Genomic DNA, 15,447 nt, shown 5'->3' with positions numbered 1-15,447 from the left:
TTTGCAAACATCACAGTTTGAAATAGAGGCATTTCTAAGGCTTCTTTGTGAACATCGCCACATGCCCACAGTCATTACCACAAGAGCTAAAGCCTTCTATGGACGAGGAGGCAGCCTCCTTGCCTGAATGTCCTCAGCGGCAATTCTTCCACAGTTTATTTTTGCTCCTCTTACTAGAAACATGGGTCCTTTGAAATTCTTTATAAACAGAGTCTATTTGCAAACAGTGAGGTCAGGAAGAAATATGTAGAGCTGCTACCTAATGCCTATCTGGCATCATCCAACAAATGTTCGTGCATGCATCCATCCCTTTAAAACCACAGAGCAGGCTGAGGTAAGTGGAAAATCATGGTCGAGAGCCTGCTGAGAATGAATTATTTGAAGCACGGCATGGTTGGAGTTTAATGCCCACCACCACAAAGGTACCAGAAATGGAATTTGACCAGGTTAAGCAAACCTCTAGTGGGTCATAGGAAATGTGAGCTAAATGAGAAACACTTTAGGGTAAGGGAAAGTAAAACAAGAAAGATGAAACAACACTTGGACAGTTGCTATTAACCAGGGAGCTGGATGAAGTACATCCACCACTGTCCTGCTTTATTGTAAACCTCTATTACACTTAGATTCCAAGTTATACAAGAAATGAAATATTTCCATATAAGTAGTAGCCACCTGCAACTCTGATATCTCTGATATTAACCCTCTATAGATTAATGGCTCAAAGCCTTGGCTGCATATTGGAATCACCCAGAAGCTTTAAAAAAACACTGAGGGAGTTCCCTGGTGGCGCAGTGGTTAAGAATCCACCTGCCCATGCAGAGGACACGGGTTCCAGGAAGATCCCACATGCCGTGGAGCAACTAAGCCTGGGCGCCACAGTTACTGAGCCTGCGATCTAGAGCCCGCAAGCCACAACTACTGAGCCCATGTGCCACAACTACTGAAGCCTGCACGCCTAGAGCCCATGCTCCGCAACAAGAGAAGCCACCGCAATGAGAAGCCCACACGCTGCAACGAAGAGTAGCCCCTGCTCACTGCAACTAGAGAAAGCCCATGCGCAGCAACGAAGACCCAATGTAGTCAAAAATAAATAAATAAAATTTATAAAAAAACAAAAACAAAACAACACTGATACCTGGGTTCCACCCAAAGGAATACTGATTTAATTGGTCTGGGGTGCAGCCACAGTTGTGAACCATTACTACAGACATAGTCAAATCTTAAGTCACATCATAAGCCCTAAATATCTATTGAGTATCTACCAGGTGCAAGGCTTTCTAAGAACCTGAAGGGTTATGTATTCAAAGTTTATTATCAAAATTATAACCAAGGCATGGACTCTGCTCTAAATCATACAACCTAACTGGAAAAATAAGGCAATGGGGAAAAAAAAGAAAAGAAAAACTATACTACAGGACAAAACTGAAAAGCATCATGAGGAAGTAAAAAGTTCTACACAAGAGTATAGAGGGCTTCCCTGGTGGCGCAGTGGTTGAGAGTCTGCCTGCTAATGCAGGGGACATGGGTTCGAGCCCTGGTCTGGGAAGATCCCACATGCCGCGGAGCAACTGGGCCCGTGAGCCACAATTACTGAGCCTGCGCGTCTGGAGCCTGTGCTCCGCAACAAGAGAGGCCGCGACAGTGAGAGGCCCGCGCACCGCGATGAAGAGTGGCCCCCGCTTGCCGCAACTAGAGAAAGCCCTCGCACAGAAAAAGCGAAGACCCAACACAGCCAAAAATAAAATAAATTAATTAATTAATTAATTAAAGTTAATGGGTTAATAAAAAAAATAAAATAAAGTCTTTTAAAAAAAAAATTGTTAGACCTGCCGGAAGAATCTGACAAATCTACATTAAAAAAAAAAAAGAAAAGAGTATAGAAACAGCAGCAATTACTGTTGGCCAAGGGAAAGGGAGGGAGTTTCCTGGAAGATGTGGCAACCATCTGAAAGTTAAAGAATGGGTAGAATTTGGACAAAGAGACTCAAAGAGGAAGAAAAAGGAAAAGGTTGAAGGAAATGACATAAATGAAGAGAGAAGCAGGAAAAGTACAGTCATTTGATTTGGATGGCAGTTACCACACATGGTAACAAAGGGGGAAACTTGTGACTACTACCTAGACCCAGTCTTGGAACATCGTGACTCTTAGACGTTTGGCCTCATCGTATGTAAAAGAGGGCTCCATTGACAGTTTGAAACATGGTGATGGAGGTAGTAAGTCAGTCCAGGGGAGGTGATGGGGCTGCCCTGAGGCAATGGCAGAGCAAGAAGACAGTGGAAGACCATGGTGAAGTACTGTAAGAACCAAATCAATGGGATTTTTCAACCAATCAGAGTGAAGGGAAAGAGAGGAGCCAAAGATGGCTGGACCTTCAAACCTGGATCACAGAAGAAAGGTCAACTCAATAAAAGAAACAGGGAAGCCAGGAAAAGGAGGAAAGAAGTTGATGAGTTCAAGCTTTGGGACATATTCAGCTGAGGTCTTCATGGGACAACCTCAAAAGCCTTAAGTGTCAGCCCCAGGTTGCCAGTTCAAAAATGTGGGCCTGAAACTCAGGAAAATATTGGAGTTGGAGTTGTAGATTACAGCTTTGAAGAAATAAAGAAGTCTCCATTTGGGAAGAAATCTTCAGTTTCTAAGATCTTAGAGGTGAAACCAATCTGTGAGCCAAGTTCCAAGAGAGAATTTTCACCATCATAACTACACTAGAGATTGGGTGGAGAAGGGCCAAAAGTCACTGAGCAGAGTGAAGAGCGCCCTGCGTTTCCTCTCCTCACTAGGGACACTGTGAAAATTGAGCCTTGGCTTCACCCTCCCACCCCATAAGGACTTTTTAAAAACCGCACAGAAGTTGACTGTCTTCCCAACTGCTTATCACAATGTGCAATGTTTTTTGTTTAAATTTGTGAAACATTACCACCTCACTGCCCATCCAACCCTCTCAAGAAATTTTAAAACACTTCAAAAGAGATTTTTCTGAATTGGCACATGATAACTGCTACAGTTTCACGCAGTCCCTTTGTTGGCAAGTTGTCAGAGACAAAGCATTTCAAAACTTCGCATTTGACGCTTTCCACATAAAACCCCAGTTCTATCATCCATCCAACTCCCTACCGCATACATCTCAATGCACCCTCCTTAGTCTCACTCCGTTTGTTATCATTTAAGTGACAGTACTTTTTTTCATAAGGCTGGAGTTGTAATTGGGGGCTTTTGTTTTGTTTTTTCAGTACAGTGTACATTTTCCAGGTTACCACACATTATTAAAAATGGAAAAGAGATTAAATTACACACATAAGCTTTCTCCAAGATATTCAATAGCTTGGTTTAGGGCCCAGACAATTCCAAACTTCCGTGCACTAGTATTGTTCAAGGTAAAATGGGGGTTTTCTCGCTTCCCTTTAAGGGGAGAGGGGGAAAGAGAGAGGAGGAAAGATAAGAAGTGACTCAAAGTATATACAGAACAGTGTGATGAAAAGCAAGCAAACTGATTTGGGCATCTGAAAGAGTACTGGGCCTGGGACCACCATCCATGTTAACAACAGCTGGGTGACCTTGGAAGGTTCAATGCCTCATCTGGCTTCAACAATCATTTGGTCCTAGCATAGTGTTTTAGAGTTAAAGACACCAAGACCCTTTCAGGATTTGAAATTCTAAGATTCTCTGGGTCTAGCTTTGGTACAAGGCCTGGGGCCTGACTTTCAATATGACCTCAGGAAACGTCAATAAACCCATATTCAGAAATAGATATTGCATTAATTATTTTAATGACCTATAATCATTTCCGAATGACACAGACACGGATGCTGTTTCCTGGCCATTACGGACATGTGTGTTCATTCACACTGTCGACTCATCTGCCCTAAAAGGGCCACCAGCCCCATTACACCATTAGCTAAAAAAGCCTAAGAGAACTTAGTAAATCTCAAGCATGTTTTATAAGCAAGGTTGTAACGAGGTGGGTAAGTACAGAGAGGCATGGGTCAGTGTTCAAATACTGGACTTAAAATCTCCTTTTTTTCGGCAATCCTGTTCTAATACTGTATTACTTAATTCTGGACATGCTCACTCTCCCCTACTGCAGTCAAGCTCATAGAGGGCAGAACTATATCCAATTCAAATTCGCATCACCCAAACAGTATTTTGCACATAACTAGAGCAAAGGAATGAAGTACTGACTGTGAAATATTTTCCATATTTTAATATAAACAGAGAAAAGCCCACAAGGTGTGACTGACTGCCTCTACCAGCTCAGAGGCATGACCAATCTTAGGTAAAAGCCTGTTCCAGTAATGCTCAGTCAGGAATGGTATCACTATGAAATCAGAAGTCACACCACCTCAAGCAGGCTGATTCTGGACTGATCACAAAGCTGCTGCTGACCCCCTGCTGTCCACATCTATGTCACGCATGTGGTGGATGGGGCAGCTGGAAGCTGCTCTAATGGAGAGTGCAACGGACACAATACACTTAGCAGGACCAAGTTCTCAGGGTCACAGCAAAATACCAAGTGAGGAAAACAAAAAGGATTCGAGGCAGGAGAAATGATTCTCCAAATTAGCAGCAGAAAACGAAGGCCAAGGAACAAGAAGGGAGAGCAACAAGATCATGACCAATCTTAGGTAAAAGCCTGTTCCAGTCATGCAATATTTGATTTGGGGAACACTGAGTTAGGACAGCTTCTCATGTGGATGCTCTAAAATGAGCACACAGTGTAACTGGGCGGAGGAGTGTTTCTTCACTTGTGGATGTTGCATGTAACATTAACGATTAGATGGTGTATCTTGTTCCACCGACTTTAACACCATTAGTACTTATAGAGCTTCCTCATCGCTGTACTAGGTAAGATTTGGCAATTTGGGTTAAAATATTTCCACCTGTTAATGCTAAGCAAGCACTCAGCTAATTTGGGGAAACAAAGGGGTTTATTTGTAGGGAGATAAATCTCCACCCTTCACCCTTCTGGCACCGCTCAGGTTACGTTGGGGAGCTGTCCTAAACTTTCAGCAAATCCCAATTCCAAACATACATGCTAACTGATAGACTGAGTGAACCGGAATCACAGAGGCGTTCTCTGCATCCACGAATCATGGAGTCCAGCAAAGGTGATTTAAAACCCGTTGCACACTACTGACAAACTGCAGAGATAGTGGGTGTCTGCCACCCCATCTGGCCAGCTATCCTATCAACATGAGCCAGTCCGGACTGGCCAGAGGAAAACTGTCTTCTCTCCCAAATAAGCACACAGTGATTAAAGAAGACTGCATTGCCTTCTTGTACTCAAAAAGTTAAAATACAGGAATTCTCTGAAGGGAGAAGAATCTGAAGATTTATAAGAGAATGGCTACTGAAAGCTCCATTAGGACCTTCTCTAAACTATTCCCATTTAAGTGGAGAGGCAAATAGCCCCCACTGGCATTTATATTTAGAATGGGCTGGGAGAGAGGAAGAGCACATTTTGAACGCTGAAGGTCTCTGACATCCCCATACATAAATCATTTCAGGGTGAGGTGTCACATCTTCTGCTCTGCCCTTTAAATGGATTGGACCCCAACATCACATCCTCCTCAGGGTAGGGAGTGGGGGTGGGAGTTTCATGGAGAACAAAGAAGTCACCACTTCCTTTATCCCCCCAACTAAAGACAGATGTAGTAAAAACATCTGCGTTGTAACATTCACTCACTTTAAAATACCGAACTGCAAACAGGTAGACTGAGTGATAATGTTTGAGAGTCCCTAAATCTACACAAAGATGTATCTATTAAAAAGAACATGGAAATTAAAATTAAAAAGAACATGGAAAGGCCAACTGTGTGATAGATGGCATTCACATGTGCTTTCATTTGTAAAGCTACATTTATTGAGTGACTGCATCCTTATTTAGAAAATCTGGAGAACAGGGGCAGTTCTGATTTTTTTTTTCATCTATCAAGTCACTGTTTCAAATTTAAAAAAAAAAAAATAGAGTTATGGTAACTAAAGAGCACACAAGTCACATACAAAAAAGAAAAAAAAAAGCCAGCTATTTTATCCTTTCAGTGTGGTTAGCAAGGCTCCTTTGTGTCTACAAATTTCCCTGGGTGGTGCTGTTGCCAAGAAATTCTAATTCATGACAAGGTTTTCTGCAAATTGGGGACAGAGGCAAACCTGCGGATGCAGGGACCCTACAGTTTGCTTTGTCTTTCTGGCTGAGACAGCACCCGGCTGCTCGGGCCTGTAGAAGGCAGTGCAAAGGCAAGATCCCAACGTAGGAGAAGCAATGTAGCTCACAGATCAAATCCCATCCCTTGCACCATGAGGCTGTTCTTGGCAGGCAACCATTTTTGTAAGTTGTCCCCTAGAGATGCTTCATACCAAAGGCCCTTGTAAAAAGTGTTTCAGGGTGCCTGAAACCAAGATGAAATTGCAGTGTTATGGGGACACTGTAGTTCTTACAGTAGCCAAGTATGCCATTAGTTTAAAACAATGGGGGAATGGGGGAGGAGGGAAGAATGTTCTATGATTTATTTATTTGTTTCCAGTAGCAGTGGAAAATTTTCTCTGAGCAAAAAGGAGGCCTGAAACTGACCCCATCTGCCAATTATGAATCAGCATTAACAACAAGCATAATTCCATAAGAGTTTTCAAGTAAACATACCATGCTCCTCAATGGCATGAAGCAAAGCTAAGTGCAAATAAGACTTAGAACATCATTACTTGACCTGCACTCATGAAATAGCAGTCTAGGTATAAAGAATATATCCAAATTCTAAAAGTCTTTGTAGCTTCCCAAAGAAAAATAACCATCAGTATTGTACCAAATCCTTTTTTATTTTCCAAATCAGCAGTGAGTCCAGAAAAATCATGATTTCTAATGGCAACAAAACTCATGAATGGGTCCCCCTTTATCCATCATCAAGTGGTACCCTATACGCTACTCTTAGTTTCTGTCCTACCTTTGACTTTTTCCTACTTTTGCTCAGACAGCTCTTGGAAATTTTCCTGCAAGTTTCCAAAGAGCTTAAGGCTGGTAGCCTTAAGAGTTGTGCGTCAGCGGAATTCCATAAAATAATAGACCACATAAGCACAGTGTAATTTACAGTTATATGACAGGCAAGGATGATGTTACTTGGGCCAAATGCTTAAGTATGCAGTCAGGGCCCAGGAATGGAGAGCTGTTAATGTAGGATGTCCATGTGGATTTTAAAATTACACCAACAATGGTTTTCATAGTTGGAGCCGTATGAGGCTAAGACATTATTGCCCAAAAACCCAATGTCAAAATGACGACCCCTGTGACAGGAGGGCCATGACAAGCTCACTGACTATTAAGCAGAACAATTACCTCAGACTTGAGTTTAAAATAAAATCTCCAAAGAGTCCATCCTTAATTTTCAAATGCACAGCTGTTCTTGAGTTTATCATCCAAGCCACTCTTTCTTACGAACCAAATCAGACTATTGGAATCTCTGTACTTGGCTCATCTCCTCAAGGTACACTGTTCGCTTTCAGGACTACATCTAATAACTGCTCCTCATTTGACCTCTAAAATTTGATTACCCCCGAGCATCAGGAAACTTCCTCCTGCCTGGGGTTCTTTGTAGCAACCTTCTTGAGCTGATTTGAGCAAAGGAGCCTTAAAATTTCACCATGTGATGGTTGATTTAGAACCAACAGTTGCATATAACCACACTCCCCTCCTTTATACTCAGAAGAGGCAAGAGGGAGGGGGCAGGTAGAGGGAGGAAGGAAGAGACAGAGGTTGGAGGTTATGTCATCAGCATGAACTTGGAGTCACAATCACCTTTACAGAAAGCATCCATGACTACAGAGTCCACAGAAGAAAGCTCCTTGGAATGATATCTCATTTAGGACCGTGTCCTCACAAGTTATGTTTCAGTATGGATTATGAGCATGCCTCTGAAAGAGCTTGGCAAAGGGTTTTAAGCTGAGGGCAGTTGGCAGTAGGAGAGGATTAAGGCAAGAAATAGGGGGGTGAAAATTTCTTTGCCCACAGATACAAACTAAGCTAGAGATGCCCTGAAGGAGGTGAGATGAAGGATGAGGTGGGTGGGAAGCGGAGAAGGCTTCTAAGGAAACAAAAGATCCAATACATCTTCTCATTATCAAACCAATGATGTTTCTTTACAGATCTAGACTTTCTCAAGGATGCTCTAACCAGATCTAGAAAAGCAGGTTTCCTCTGGAGAGGCCTTCCCCCAAAGCAGGCTTTACTACTGTGAAATCTTGAACCAAAACAAAGTTGGGTGATTCATCAGGAGGGAACGTTGTAACAGATAAAGCCAACTTTCTTCCCTCCAACCCTGCTTAACAGTTAGTCACAAACAAGGGCTGCCTTGGGCAGGCTGACTAAATCAACAGATTCTCTTCCCTAACCTGTCTAGACAGTTGTTAATAGGCAACCCATTCAACACCAGTGGGCTGACAGTGTGAAATGAAGACTATTTCAGAAAATGAAATTCTGGCAACCTTTTGGTTTAATTAGCATGTGAAATAAAAGGAGGAAAAAGCTCTACTGAGACCCTTCCTGAGATAGTCTCATCGAGGATGGGGGGAAGGATGCACTGGAGAAATGCCTTCTGCTGGAAACATGTGAGCTGTGCGTGCGTTTAGAGAAAGACAAAGTCAAACACATCTGCCAGCATCCTTGGGCAGGAATGTATGTGTGGAAGCACAGACACCAGAGGCCAGTACCTGGAGAAACTCCAGCCTCAAAATCAGGGGAGAACAGCAACTAGCAACAATGGTACACAGGATAGGCTCTTTATACCAAAAGCCAAACCTGACTCACTAAAACAGCAACTGTTACATCCCAGGCTCAAACTGGCAAATCCCGCTTTGGATCCTGGCAGAGGAAATTCAGCTGTTCATTAGCCTTAACAAGCTGCTGTCACGGAGCAGAGAAGTTACATGAGCAGCCACACACCAAGCCTCTTGCCGCCCTCCCCAAGGGCAAGCACGTTTCTCCCAGACGGACTGTGCACGTTCACACTTCCAATGTGCAAATCCGAACTGTCTTCTTGCACGTTCCACGATGCACACTGTAGAATTCTGAAAGAATGTTCGTGTCCCTCCATCCCCACCCACCATCTTTCCTGCAGAATGTCCCCTCAGCAGCTCCTAATCCTTACTGAGAAAACCACTGTTTCCGCAGCAGATCTAGCACTTTCCACTAACCAGCACTTTCTTTATTCCACTTCACAAAGCCCAGTGAACTTGTCACCAGCCCCGCTTCCCCCTCACTGGGACACCTAGCCAACTTGGCATCGGTGCCCTTCAGCATCTTAGGAGTTTCTTGACTAGTCCTCTAAAACAAAGTCAGAGGCATGGAAGCACACACCACCCTTTGTCGGAGGTTGTGCAAGTGGAGAGGCACACCAAACGAAAGAGAAGCAAGGACACCCACAGAGGGTGTTCTCCTTCTGAAGACACCGCACTGGGGAAACCTACAATGCACGGTCAGCATGAGATAGATACATCTTCCCATCCTCTTCCTAGATATCTTTGAGTATCCTTTATCACTGGGCTCCTCGTCCTCCTGCCCACCTTCTAATCTCAAAATCAAGTTCCTATTCTTTACTGATACTCGCTAATTACTAGGAAAACACTCCGCTTTGCTCCTACCCCCTCCCCCCCATCTGACGGTCGTTAGCACCAGTTGAAAGAGATGAACCGGATTTAAGGTACCAAGGAGGTAGAGCTCCTGCATGTAGGGACGCGGTACCTGTCTGTAATGGCTCGTAAAGCCCCAAACCACCTTCCCACCCGGCTCCTCCGAACCCCAGAAGTTAGGCAGGTCTCTGCTGGGGGGCAGTGAGCCGCACAACGTGTGCGCAAGGATGTGTGTTGGTGACTGAAACGCAGGCAGCTCGGACCGGCCGCTCAGCTCAGCACACTAAGGGGTTAGGGGGTGGGTGGAGAGGTAAGCATATGACTGTTTCCGAAAACATTTTAAACAACAGACAGCCAAAAAGGGGGGGGGGGGAATTAAACAAACAAACAAAATTCAACCCCAAGCCCACACCAACGCAGCCCCTGCGTCTCCGCCGCCACCACACGATTTACACAAGTAATTTAAATCATTCACCTGCTGCCAGGTCTCCTCCAGGGATGGCAAAGCTGAGAAGTAGCCGGTGTCGTGGACAAGTTGTAGCTCCTGGAATATACTATAACTAGCCAACACGTCCATGCTGCTGCTGCCGGGCAAAACGGGAGGAGAAACCCTCCCCCGAACACAGTTGGGTCTGTTTGTTTGTCAGTCTGTCTGGCTCACCCCCCAAGGAGGCAGACATCCAGTGGCCCTTTTGTTTTGTTTTGTTTCAGTCAACTAAAAAGGAAAAAAAAAAAAAAAATCAATGCAGAAGAGAGGGAGAGAGGAGGTGAGAGAGGAGAGACTGAGTGGGGTGGATGGAGAGAGGCATCCAGCGTGTACAGTGCAGACGGCTGCCAGGAAAAGGGGACTTCACGGGAGTAACAATTCCCTTCCAGGGCTCTAATCACTCCAGCTCGTGGATCAGGAAGGGGGATGCAAACTCACTGACACGAAGCTGCCATCTATTTCTGCAGCGCTGTTCGCTCCTAATGCAATCTTTGCTCTTTATTTTGGGAGGTGGCATTTTTTTTTTCTCGCGATCGCTTCTCTCCCCCCCTTTCCTTCCCTCCCCACCCCCACCCCCACCCTTGCTAGTTTGTAGTCTCTCCACCCCCCCCCTCCTCCTTTTCTCCTCCTCCTGCTCTTCCCCCTCCCCAAACTCCCTCCCTCCGCCCGGCTCTCCGCGCAGCCGTGGGATCTCGGAGGAGGGCGTCCATTAGGCCGCGTGTGACCATGTATGGTAAACAGGGGGCTCATGAAGTCACTGAGGACCAATGGGCAGCGTGGAGCAGGGCCTGGGGCGGGGCTTGGCCCTGGCGGCGGGCGCGGATTGGCACGCTGCGAATCTCCCTGCTGCCTTACAAGGCGGTGCGAGGCGAGCTATTTTTAGAGGGCTATATAAGGGGGCCGAAGAGGCCGTGCGGTGGCCGGGGAGTGCGAGCGCGAGGGACTGGGAGGGTAGCGGCGACACTTGCACCGGCTCCCGGGACGCCGAGGCGACTGGGCTCGGGCCGCACGCCGGCCTCCGACCTTCCCTTGGGCGCCAGGTGGAGCCCCAGGCGGCCGGAGCCTGCGCCCCTCAGAGGGGAGAGGGTCGCGTATCGCCGTTCTGGCGTGGACGCGGCCGGTCAGGAGGTGAAAGTCCAGAATGCGGGGTTAGGATGCCTCCCGGAGGAAGAGCGAGGCGGGAGGACGAAGAAGCCGGCTTGGGGAGGAGGGCAAGCCGCTTCCCACTCCGCCTCCCTTCTAGACCCGGGGACAGGGAACCGCGAGGGCGGGGCAGCGCAAAGGAGTTCCTCACTTCCTCAAAAATAAACCGGGGGGTTGGGGGGAGGGGGGAAGAAAGAAAAAGTCACCAAAAGCCCCTTCACGAATTCCCCACAGGCTGCCAGGGTGCAGAGAAGAAGCGCCAGAGAAGGAAGCGCCACACAATGGAGCAGAACAAAGGGGAATGCGCGAAAACAGCAGCCTGCCCCCGCCTCGCGCGCCGCGCGCAGTCCCCGCCCCCAGCCCCGCCGGCGCCCCTGTGCGTGCCGCCGCGCCCCGCCCCGCCCGCCCAGCCTTCTGACCCGGCGCCGGGGGCCGGGCGGGGGTCACACTCGCAGTTGGAGATGATTGGAACTGGACGTTTTGCTGGAGAGTGTGTTAAAGACAATAAAGGGAATCCTTGTAGACGCGGGGTGTAGGCAGGAGCCGGCAACTTGCTTGGGGGCTTAAACGTGAGACTTCCCATGTGGCTTGGAGAGAGGGTGTCCGTCTGCCTAGCTGCGGTGGTGAGAGGAGGACCCGGATTGCGTTATGGCGCTAACATATAGAGATGTATAGATAGAGACCCTATTATCTCTTAGCTGAACTACGCACGTTGTGAGGGTTGACCGCTTGTTTGCTTGACCTTAAATGGTTAGTGTGGTTAAAGCTTCCCCAAAATGCAGTGTGAGCTGAACTTCCACTTTTGGAATCATTGCAGAATTTGGTACTTATTCTGAAATGAGAAACTTAAATTCAATTCATAATGGAAGAAACACATCCACCTTAATCGCCTTTCTCAACTGTCTCTCCTTCTGATTATGTGGGACTCCATATCACAATATTTCGAAAGTTCTACTTTATAGACCAAACACAGTTTGAAATTCAGTATTTGCCAGGGGAAATTAAATGGGAATTATTGAGTTGAGAAAAGTCTAGTTTATTTGCTTTTTGATGTCTGGAATTCTGTTGGTCAGATCTCCAGCATCCAGTGTATGTGTATAATTGGTGAATGTACTGTAAGTGTGTGTGCATGGAATGTACAAGGATCTTGGTACATTTAGTATTATGTATTATACACATTCGTGGTGCTAGGGGATAAATGGTATGAAAAGGGTAAAAGTCCTACACGATTAAAGTGATATTATGATAGCACACATATAAGTGCCAGTATGAGAAGTCTGCGTGGGCCTTTCCCAGAAGCAGAAAACCATTTAGAGCCATCACATACCAATTAATGCATTAACTTGATCCTTATGGCCATTGATACTGCCACTTACTACTGTGTGACTTTGAGCAAATTACTGGCTCAGACCCTCTGGCTACCCTTCTCAGACACAGGAAAAGTGGTATCTGCCTTGCCTGATTGTTATGAACAGTCAAAATGTTATAAAATAATGTTTGTTAACTCACCTAGCATAGTGTATCTGGTGCTAATAGGTGAATACTAAATGTTAGCCATCATTACCTCCTGACTTTAGCTGAGTAAATTAAATAATATCTGAACCAATCAGACTTGTAGGGGGATATACCAGTCTCAGAGAAGAAGAAGGTAGAAACCTCTTGCCAGTTTGGAATAATGTCTTCCCCTGCAACCCAACATGCTATCCTGATTGTGTGTGGGGATGGGGAAGAGACCACTGAGAAGTACTGGGGCAGAAGACATGTTCAGGAGTAATAGGGGAGGGAAAGGATCTTATTTATTTATTTATTTTTGAATTTTATTTTATTTATTCTGTTATATAGCAGGTTCTTATTAGTTATCTATTTTATACATGTTAGTGTATACATGTCAATCCCAGTCTCCCAATTCATCCCACCACCACCCAGGGGAGGGAAAGGATCTTAAAGGTAGGAAATGCAAGAGGCAAAAAGCAGAGCAAGACCAAAGAACATAATTTGAGACTCAACTGAACTTGTTTTTTGTTTTTTTTGTGTTACACTATTACCATTTTCAACAAAATATGACATACCTGTTAACTTTGAAGATTTTAAGCACAATGTGCCAAGCTGTATGGGCACATAAACATTTTATATGCTGTGTCTCATTTCATCCTCATGACAGCCCCAAGGTAGGTATTTTTATTATCCCCAACTTTATGGATAAAGATACCCAGGCTTGGAAATACTAAGTTGGTCAAGATCACACAACCAGGAAGCAGCCAAACAGGGGTTCAAATCCAGGACCACCTGACTTCCAAGACTGTGCTCTGCATGGGGCTCTCTGCAAGGTGAAAGACTTGAGTTTCTTGGTTTTAAGTCAAGACTTGTTTATAAAAATTGCTTGGGTGTGGAGAGGGAGGCTTCCATTGAGGTTTTTCACATGTAAATATCAGCCATCCAACTTATAGAAGAACTCAACCAAAATTTTACAATGTAAATCCTAAAGACCTCATTATGAGTTTTTCCAAAGCTTTATAGATTAGAATTCATTCTGAGAGATTTATGTAACAAGGCGCTCCTAAAGGCATATTTTCAGTATTAGTCACATTTAGCTACTTTTAATAGCCTAGAGACCCTAGGTTCACATTGCAAAGCACATGGAAAGAATCCGAATATACAAAATAATCAACAAATTAAGATCACAAGGGAAATTTGGCCACCAAACAAACCAAAAATAAAGAGCACTGCTACAACTACTGCATACTGAATGCTTTCTCTGTACCTGGCATTTACACGTGTTCACATCTAATCTTCACCACAATCTTGTGAGGGAGCTATTACTGCTCCATTTTCACAGATGAAGATACCAAAGTTCAGAGTGGGCACATAATTTGCCCATTGTCATATGTCTCTTAAGTGGCAAAAGCAGATTCAAACATAGGTCTGGCTCCAAGTTGACTCCAAAGTCTATGTCCTCCACATGTGTTGCCTTAGAAGATACTGATGATACTTTTAAAAGTATCACCCTTTGGAAGTGATCCTATAGGAAACACCTAAGAGTAAATAACAAGTTACCCCCCAAGAACTGAGAAATGAGGATATTTTATGAACAAAATAGTAAAAATTCAATATGCAAATAGAAACAAGACATCAGACTTACTACTAGAAAAGTTCTGTGTCATTAGTGCAGGAAGTCCTTAATATCCTATTGTGATTAGCACTGGGAAAGCCTCCTTAAAGTAAATCTACTTAAAACACAGACCAAGTTTCAGAGCAGTTAGTGAAAAAAGGTTTGCTGGGGACTTGTCTTGAAAATAAAACTCAACATTTTTAAAACACATTTATTCTATCCTATATTGAACAAAATTGATAAGTACAACTATGTGCTAATTATAGAATGAATAAATAATAAATCAAGATGATTATTGTTGGCTTAATTTTCTCCTACGCATTGTGAAGCACCTTACAACATGCTTTATTTCATATTTGACTTTCAGAGAATAATAAAAAAGAGGGTCATTTTTTGTAAAAATGTTTCAGAGTTTCTTCAGTTTTCCCAAGGGTCTCAATTAATTCTTTGATATTCAAACTATTCTCTTCTGTAGTATCGATATAGTCATCAGCCCAGTTGATTTTACCTTCATGTGTTTAACTCCATAGATCCTCATGTGCCAGTTTTACCAACCTCACTTTCACTGACCTTACACCTTTTGCAAGATTTGCAATAGAACTGAATGTATATGCATTGTGCTGTAAATGTTCACCATCATTGTGTGTGTGGGGGGGGAGATGTTTAAAAGAGATGTTTGAATGGGGGATTGATTTATAAGTGGCCATATCATTAATAATAATTTCATATACCATTGACTTTTTCTTCTCTTTACAATCTTACTATAGTGGAACAAAGTGTGAGCTTAGGGAGCAGGCTTTGTTTGTATCAGAGAAAATCAGAGTGACAAGGAGATGGAGATGGAGATGCCAAAGAATGCCGAAGACTCTCTGAGAGACAGTTAGAATCTGAAAGGAAAGGTATGTGGCCATACATACAATGACATGCATACATACATACATACATACAACCAGAGAGTTATTTCATGATTGAAAAAAAAAATGGCAGCTTCCTCAGGCCTCTCATGTCCTGGACAAAATATTCCTTGAGAATACACATCTCTTCTTGTTTTCATTCTCTACTTACTTTCAGCTCATACTTTGGCTTCCCACTTGT

At 44.3% G+C, this 15,447-nt stretch overlaps 2 protein-coding genes across 14 annotated transcripts in view; one reads left to right on the top strand and one right to left on the bottom strand.

Annotated features, from left to right (window-relative positions):
* Positions 1 to 11,531, bottom strand: part of KLF7 (KLF transcription factor 7) — a 108,732-nt gene extending 97,201 nt beyond the window's left edge. For 10 of the 13 annotated variants that reach the window (XR_014246065.1, XR_014246066.1, XR_014246067.1 and 7 more), the window contains exon 1: positions 10,089 to 10,660. Coding sequence is in view for 7 of the 13 variants with exons in the window: in XM_082397172.1 (XP_082253298.1) it covers positions 10,089 to 10,190 (102 nt within the window). In the remaining 6 variants the exon portion in view is untranslated. Of the gene's footprint in view, positions 1 to 10,088; positions 10,670 to 11,449 lie in introns of those variants that run through there. The other 3 variants (XM_082397177.1, XM_082397176.1, XM_082397178.1) reach the window with 3 other exon arrangements.
* LOC309631108 (uncharacterized protein) lies at positions 10,773 to 11,811 on the top strand. Its single transcript, XM_082397181.1, has 2 exons — positions 10,773 to 11,228; positions 11,478 to 11,811. The coding sequence occupies exons 1-2, from the start codon at positions 10,868 to 10,870 to the stop codon at positions 11,777 to 11,779; spliced, it is 663 nt and encodes a 220-aa protein (XP_082253307.1). The 5' UTR covers positions 10,773 to 10,867; the 3' UTR covers positions 11,780 to 11,811.
* The last annotated feature ends 3,636 nt before the right edge of the window (positions 11,812 to 15,447 follow it).

Source organism: Balaenoptera borealis, assembly GCF_965194805.1.
Source record: "Balaenoptera borealis genome assembly, chromosome: 6".
Classification (NCBI taxonomy): domain Eukaryota; kingdom Metazoa; phylum Chordata; class Mammalia; order Artiodactyla; family Balaenopteridae; genus Balaenoptera; species Balaenoptera borealis.
The sequence above is the reverse complement of the archived record's forward strand: the minus strand, read 5'-3'. Positions and strand labels throughout refer to the sequence as shown.